The sequence below is a fragment of the Ips typographus genome, unplaced genomic scaffold (assembly GCF_016097725.1).
Source record: "Ips typographus isolate SLU unplaced genomic scaffold, UJ_Ityp_2.0 IpsContig121, whole genome shotgun sequence".
NCBI classification, from domain to species: Eukaryota; Metazoa; Arthropoda; class Insecta; order Coleoptera; family Curculionidae; genus Ips; species Ips typographus.
The window spans coordinates 118859-127561 of NW_028098541.1; the positions used below are offsets into that span (position 1 = coordinate 118859).

Genomic DNA, 8703 nt, shown 5'->3' on the forward strand with positions numbered 1-8703 from the left:
AGAAAACACTGGTTTTGCTTGCAAATATTTAATGAGGATGACCGAATCAGCTATCTCAAGCCTCTTCATAACACTACCAAACGATTTAAAGTGGACATTGAAGCCAGATCTTTGAAGATAAGTTTCCTACTGTATAGGGACAACAACAAAGGGGCCAAATACTTCCTTCAAAAGTGATGTGATTTAGCTTCAATGTGCTTAACTTCATGGACTATCATCACCGAGGGGTTTCATCAGTGTTGCAACTAAAACTTTAAATGATTCAGTGTTGACATCTGACTTAAATCTCAAAATTTGATCTGACTGAAACGTGAAGAATCTTAAACTGGCTATAAAACCTCTTAGAAACCCCTTCTAGGAATATAATATGGACTTACACAGTCAAATTATCAGTCAGGTGACAAAAGTTTTTTTATAAGGGAAGGTATTATCGAAAAACCAACTTCTCAATTGAGCTATCTAAATGAGCTGTTCTATTCTAGGTTTATTAACATTATAATCGTGTTATTTTTTCCACACACTCAATTGTTCCAAAGAAAGCTTTGTACACTGAATGTTTGTATTAATTATTTATTCACAGTTCAAGGTACAGTATACATTTTCTTCAAGCGAAAAGCTTCAGTACAATAGGTGGCAAAGAAAACTGGTCTTACCACATAAACAGTGATTGTTCCACAGATTGAGTGTGAGTGGGTGAACCTTTTACCATACAAGCTATGCTAAAAACAACTTTGTCTTAGTAACCTAATTTTTGTTTGGATAATAGTGTAATAGAGTTCCAAATTAGCAAAGGTAGGTAAAATGTAGTGTGTCTAAATTCACATTTAGTCATCCAGTTTATCCAAGCAATGAGCAATGGGACGTTATCTCTGAAATATACATCGAGCTTCAAGTTCAGGAAATTGACCATACCATCAAGAATCCCATACAAGACCTTGAAAAGCAGTACGAAGAAACAGTACAAAACCTACAAGACAAGATTCAAGGAGTACAACAAACTGTGAGACAATGCAATATAGTCTTACCTCAAATCAAATTGCCAAATTTTGATGGCCTATACGAAGAATGGGTCACATTTCGAGAGAGATCGAGATATTTTCATCAAAGTGGTTCATAAAAATCCAACAATTACAACAATAGAGAAAATGCAGTATCTTAAAACGCATGTCAGAGGGGAAGCTGGAAGACTGATCCAGCACTTGTCCATAGCAGAAACCAACTATAATCCTGCTTGGAATATTCTCAATGACAGATACAGCAATGATAGACTCATAGTCTCCAACCTAATAGATAGGATCTTAGATCTTCCAGTAATTCAACATGAGTCACCATCCAAGATAAAGCAGCTTCACGATACAGTTGTGGAATGTCTTGAAGCCATCAATAATCTAAAAATTGATACTTCTAATTGGGGACCTATTATCAGTCGCATCATCTGCCGAAAATGGGATCATGAAACCAACAAGCTTTATGAACAATCGCTAAGCAAGCCCCATGAAATACTTTGTTGAAGTTAGAAGATTTCTTCAAGCAAGATTCCAAGCATTAGAAGCAATGTCAGATGCACAAAAGAAAAATCCATACAACTCAAACAACAACAATGACAATAACAAACCCAGAAGTACTGATGCCTGCAAGTACTGCAATGAAGCCCACTTGATTTACCACTGCACAAAATTCAAAGCCTTATCATCGGAACTTCGACTAAAAGTTGCCAAGGACAAAAAGCTATGTTTGAACTGCTTAAACCATGCCTACAAATCCAAATGCAATTCATCAATGAAATGCCGCATTTGCAACCATCACCATCATACATATTTACACATCGATTCATGGAAACCACCACAGAACAGAAGACCAGCGTTCAAAAACAAAACAACAAGCCATGTTAGCCGACAAGATGAGATGGTTTTTTTTGGCAACAGCACTCATTAGAGTTAGAAATGTTTATGGAAGCTATGAAAATCTGAGAGTTCTCATCGACCCTGGCTCCCAATCAGCATTCATAACCGAAGAGGCTGCAAGTCTACTCGGCCTGCCCAGACAGAAAATTCAAGCACAAGTTACAGGACTTGGCGCAGGAGAACCACAAATCAAAATCCCAGTTACAGCTACTAATTAAGCCGAGATTTTTCCAGCAGTTTCCAGCTTGATGTTGTTGGAATTGTTCTGCCTAAACTAACACGAACTCTTCCTGGAGTAGACCTTGACGTAGACATATTACAATGGAAGAACGACATCCTTGCTGATCCAACATTCTACAAACCTGGCCCAGTAGATATACTTCTTGGAGCCCGAGAATATGCCCAGTTAATCTTGGAAGGCATACGAAAGACTGAAGATGGTCTCCTTGGCCAACAAACAGAATTAGGATGGATTCTTTCCGGAAACTTACCAACAAATTCAGACAATAAATTACAAGTTCTTAGCATGATAACATGCATTGAAGAAGATAGACAATTAACCAAATTTTGGGAAGTCGAAGAGGTCTCACAAACACGTCCGTTATCAGAAGATGATGACTATTGCGAACAACATTACGAAGCCAACACTACAAGAAATAGCGATGGAACATACTCCGTTAGAATCCCATTTAACGGAAAAGAGAGTCTGTTAGGAATGTCAAAATCACGAGCTACTGCACGACTGTTCCAGTTAGAAAAAAGAATGAGCAGTAACAAAGAACTGGAAATCGCCTATAAGCAATTCATGCAGGAATATCTAAATGTTGGTCACATGAAAATGCTTCCACACACAGAGCTGCAGCATCGATATATTATCCCACATCAACCGGTATTCAAAGAATCCAGCACTACAACAAAATTAAGGGTGGTTTTTGATGCTTCCAGTAAAACGTCATCAGGATTGAGCCTCAACAATACCATGTATGCAGGTCCCAGATTACAACCAGAACTATCAGACATAGTACTACGCTGGAGATCACAGAAAGTAGTGATCACAGCTGACATTGAAAAAATGTACAGGCAGATAAAGATTCACGCCGACGACCTGAAATATCAGAAAATCCTATGGAGATTTGATAGTGACACACCAATAAATGAATATTGCTTAACGACTGTAACTTATGGGACAACAGCAGCACCGTACTTAGCTATTAAAACGTTACAAAAGCTTGCCCACGATGAGAGACACAATTTTCCAAATGCATCCAAAGCAGCAATGAGAGATTTTTATGTCGACGACTTGTTATCAGGTGCTGATACCATAAAGGAAGCTCTGTCACTACAAGATGAACTTATCAAAATGTTTCAACGAGGAGGATTTACGTTGCGGAAATGGTCCAGCAACAAACCAGAGTTACTACAAAATCTTCAGGATGTACTTAAGGATCATTCAGCGTTGGAAATAACTGAAGATGACATAAGAAAATCGCTAGGTATACACTGGGCTCCGTATGATGACACATTTAGATTCAAAACCGAAATATCGACCAGTGATACCATCACTAAGAGAAGCATCCTCTCAGAAGTTGCCAAGTTATTCGACCCCCTAGGATGGTTAGCTCCAATAATCATCCGAGCGAAGCTCCTTATCCAAGAATTATGGCTGCAGAAACTGAATTGGGATGATCCTGTGCCACTCGTCATTAAAAGCAAATGGGAAATGTTTCGAACAGAGTTAAAAAATGCCGAAAAAATTACTATATCCAGGTGGACCCACCAAGTCAAAGGCAGTCAGGTTAGGAACTACATGGGTTCTGTGATGCTTCTGAAAAGGCATATGGAGCCGTAGTCTACATGAAAGTAAAGAATTCTCAGGATAAAGCAGAAATAATTCTGCTAATTGCCAAATCCAAAGTTGCACCGGCAAGAATGAAAGTTACGTTACCAAGACTAGAATTATGTGCTGCCGTGCTTCTTTCACATCTAATCAAAAAGACTGCTACAACCTTATCACTAGAAGATACCCCCGTACACGCTTGGACAGACTCAACAATAGCACTATCGTGGATAAAAGGGGACCCGTCCAGGTGGAAGAATTTTGTAGCCAACCGAGTAGCAGAAATCACCAAACTAGTTCCAAACCAACATTGGCACCATGTACGAACCGACGACAATCCAGCTGATATTATATCAAGAGGAATAAGCCCAACTCTATTAAAAAACCATGCAATGTGGTGGTCTGGTCCATCGTGGTTAAAATCGATTATCGTAACGCCGACGAACCAAATAGAAGTCACCACAGAGGAGGCCAGAATGTGTCACCATGTTACAATCGCAACTCAAAACAGTGAAACAAAAAATGAACTTATAGAGCGATTTTCTTCATTAAACCACATGACTCGAGTTATAGCATACTGCAGACGATTTATTCAAAAATGCAGGAAACAAACGAATTCGCATACACTACTCACAGTTGATGAATTGGGATTTACCCTAACACACCTAGTCAAGATTAATCAGATCCAACATTTCGAACCAGAAATACAAAAACTAAAAAAGAACTCTCAACTAGACAGTAGTAGCAAAATACTCAATCTTACTCCATGGCTGGACGACAATGGAGTCTTACGAGTTGGAGGAAGATTACAAAACTCAATGTTAAGCTACGATAGCAAACATCCAATGATCTTACCATATGCGAGTCACCTGACAAAGTTAGTAATACTGAACGCTCACGCCAATACACTACATGGAGGAAATAAGCTGACATTATCTTATACAAGAAGCCGTTTTTGGATAATAAATGGAAAACGCCCAGTAAAGACGATTATTGGCCACTGTGTAAGATGCTTGCGATTCAAAGGACAGACAATCGAGCAACAGATGGGAAATCTTCCAGTTCCCAGGATTACACCGTCGCACCCATTTCTGCATTCCGGCGTCGATTACGCAGGACCTATTCAGATCAAAACTACAAAAGGCAGAGGATACAGATCTTATAAAGGATATATCTCGATCTTTGTCTGTCTTGCTACAAAGGCAATTCACATAGAAGTTGTCAGTGATATGTCATCAGACATGTTTCTGGCAGCATTCCGGCGATTTACCTCCAGACGAGGACGATGTGCGCATCTCTATAGTGACAACGGCACCAACTTCATAGGAGCCAGTAAGATACTCCATGACGAAATTTACAATACAATACAGAAGTCAGAGATCCAAGATACCTTAGTTGCAGGTGGAACCCAATGGCACTTCATTCCCCCAGCTTCTCCTCATTTTGGAGGACTGTGGGAAGCTGGCGTTAAGTCTATGAAATTCCATTTAAAGCGAATAATTGGCGACACACCACTAACTTATGAAGAAATGACGACATTAACTCACCAAATAGAAGCTTGCCTTAACTCTCGACCTCTGTGCCCATTATCAAATGATCCAGATGATTTAGCAACCTTAACTCCAGGACATTTTCTAATTGGAAGAGAAATTATATCGTATCCCGATCCAATATCTACAAACATAAACTCGGACGTTGTTGGGAGATGGAAACTTGTTCAGAAAATTAAGAAAGACTTCTGGAAGAGCTGGACTAATGACTATCTCCATCAACTTCAGCAGCGTTACAAGTGGAAGAAGCATCAAGATTCACTGAACACTGGAGATCTAGTACTTGTAAAAGATCAGAATATCAACCCAAGCAAATGGCCATTAGCCCGAGTAACTGAAGTGCACCCAGGTAAAGACACAAATGTTAGAGTGGTCACTATAAAGAGAGCAGAAGGAGTTCCCATCAAGAGATCTACACACCACTTAATTCCAATAATATCAAACACCGAGAATGAAAAACCACTATTCCACAACAAAAACAAACAAAGCCCAAGACAACACTGGAAAAAGGTATTGATCGCTGTTCTTTTTGTTGTGATGATCCAAGCGTCCAAGGCAACTCAATATTCGATCCATTATCCTCCACCAGGACTATACATTGAGCACATGGGACATGCACGAATAGACAGGGGCACCTTCAGAATTGACCTTAAGTACGAGAAAAGTAGAATGGTGAACGACTCAATAAACGTTCAAGATGCAATTAATCAGATAGACAACCTCTGTCAACCAGCAAAATCAATAGCAGGGGACACACAATGCATATCACTGATACATCATTTAAAAGAGAAGGAAAAACAATTTCAATGGACACAAAACGGATTACGAACTGTGGTATCCAAGCGTGAAAAAAGAGGAGCGTTGGGAAAACTACTTACCGCTGTATTCGGAGTAAATGATGAATTTACTCCGAATACAGCGAATTTTGACGAATTAGATAAAAACCAAAAGGAGCTAATCAAGGCATCCAACCACCAAACCAAATTCATGCTACATGCTCTATCTACTTTTAATGACACCGATTCCAGAATCAACAATCAACTCGAAAGATTCCGGGAGAAAATCAATGAAGGCATTGCTTCAATAAATGAAATGGAAGAATGGTATCGAATGGTGGATACAAATAAACTGACAATTAACATTCTTAGTTCATATCAAGTGGTCTCCAATTACATAGATGAACTGTTGGACTATTATAAACGATTGTTAGATGTTCACTACCACAAAGATCACATATATGACTTAATATCTCCGACCCACATTGAAGAGATTATAGCAGCTGCGTCCAGAAAGGTTCCTTCCAACATCGAAATAATATCCTATCCTGTGCTCCAGACCAGAGTGGAACACAGTGAAGAATTTATCCACGTCTATGGATATTTTGTGATGATAAACCACAACGAATTCACGCTAATTGACGAACCTGTATTATATTGACGCATCCAACAAGCTTAATGAAGTCAGGAGTGAAGAAATGAATATCAAACGACAACTTGAAACCACGCATTGGGAGACAGTCAAAAAGCACTTTCTAATCACAAGCCTTAGTGGTACAGTGATAACTATACTTGTTGTTATCACACTTATGGTGCTATTCGGGTTCTACAAACGACGACAAAGTAACAGCTCCAATACGAGAAGAGACAGAGATGCAGCAGACATTCTATTAAATACAATCAGAGCTGCCCAGCCACCCACAGAAGCGATTGTCCTCGAACCAGTATTTCCCCATGACGGCGCTGAACATTGATGGCATGGCAATAGACTGCCCAGAATGTCTAAATTCACATTTAGTCATAAAAAATATTATCAGTTTATATATTTCATAAACAACACAAATGTAATTAACTAGGTTATTGCGGCTAATGCACCGCCAGCAGGTCACCGGGCAACCAGGTACCAAACGCAGCGTCAGCAGGAAAATCACCAAACCTTCGAATGTGGAGCACAGGACAATATTGGTCAGCACTTATTATTTTCATTTGTTTATAACGTTTGTAAATGTGTATAAATAGTTGTTAACTGTTAAATAAAAGTCAGTATTAATCCAACAGCGGTTCTTACTCAACCTTCCAACCTAAACTACAATAAACTACCAAGTATCCTGAGCAATCTTCCTGAATTCCATTACAGGAATTTACATAGTGATTGAAAGTCTCTAAAGAGAAACAACTTGCTTCTAATTTAATACACCATTTCACAGGACATACCTTTACTAATCAAATGTGAACTCGAGTTTTGGTTAATTTATTTTTGGTTAGTAGATGTTTTACAAGTATAATTGTAGGTGAATGATGTTCAAGTTAACTAATAGAGCTAATTAAATATCAGTACTTACCTCACCCTGTAGAACTAAGTAAAAAACATTGATAATCAGTTAATAAATAAAAAATGCCTTTTTATTAACATCATACAATAAAAAACCACTTAAACACTATGGTGTGTTGACAACACTACAAAACAGAAAGATTTAAATTGTTTAAAGGGTTATGAAGAGGCTTGAGATAACTGAATCGGTCATCCTCATTGAATATTTGCAAGCAAAACCAGTGTTTTCTTAAAGAGTTTTGCTACAAAGTAAATAAGTTGAGTAGAGACATTGAATGAGGTTATAAGTAACTTACCAGATTTTTGGGCTGTGGCTAATGATAAAGTGTTTTTATCACGATTTATTTTTATTTTCTTTGCATTATGTGGGTAGTAACTCAAAATTATTACTAAATAAAATTGTTTTGAATGTTTTGATTACAGAATGACTGACGGCGATTTGTTATGATTTTGAAAGGTTGGTAGCACGGCCGGATATTAACTTTCCTTAACGACCGCTTGGCGCGAGATTTAAAATTTCCGAATTTTAGATCTGTTTTGCGTCTTAATGGTCAAATATACGGTATTGAAAAAATTACAAGTATATAGCCGAAAATGTGCTCTACAACTTTTATCTAAAGCGTTTTTTCATTAAATGAACCGTACAGGCGCAAAAAAATCTAAACCGTTTTCCCATGTTGATCTCCTATGTCGAGGGTGCTCTTTGACACCTGGTATATGTTAAATAATACTTTGATAAGTTTTTATCTATTAAAAAAAGTTTACATCATGCTGTATATCAATACATTCTTGTATTTTAATGGCAGTAAATTAAAATATAAATGACGGTTAGTCCTAACTTAAAATATTGTTTGTCAGGTTTTCTCTTCTGCCATTAATTAAAGCTACTGGAATCACAAGTAATATTCACTTACTAAATTTCAGGGTTGCTGTTCAGTCCAGACACAGGCAATGTTATTTATGCCAGTGCATGTGATGGATGGCGTTTTACAACCAAAGACATTTGCCGCATGATAATAGATAAAGTGAAAAATGAGAAAGTAGAGACCCTTAACAAGAAAATGTGGAATTTTGATTTTTGGGT

The 8703-nt window shown here is 38.0% G+C and overlaps 1 protein-coding gene across 1 annotated transcript; it reads left to right on the forward strand.

Annotated features, from left to right (window-relative positions):
- Positions 1-2430: 2430 nt before the first annotated feature.
- LOC145739405 (uncharacterized) lies at positions 2431-3753 on the forward strand. The gene has a single exon (XM_081994835.1). The coding sequence runs from the start codon at positions 2431-2433 to the stop codon at positions 3751-3753; it is 1323 nt and encodes a 440-aa protein (XP_081850961.1).
- The last annotated feature ends 4950 nt before the right edge of the window (positions 3754-8703 follow it).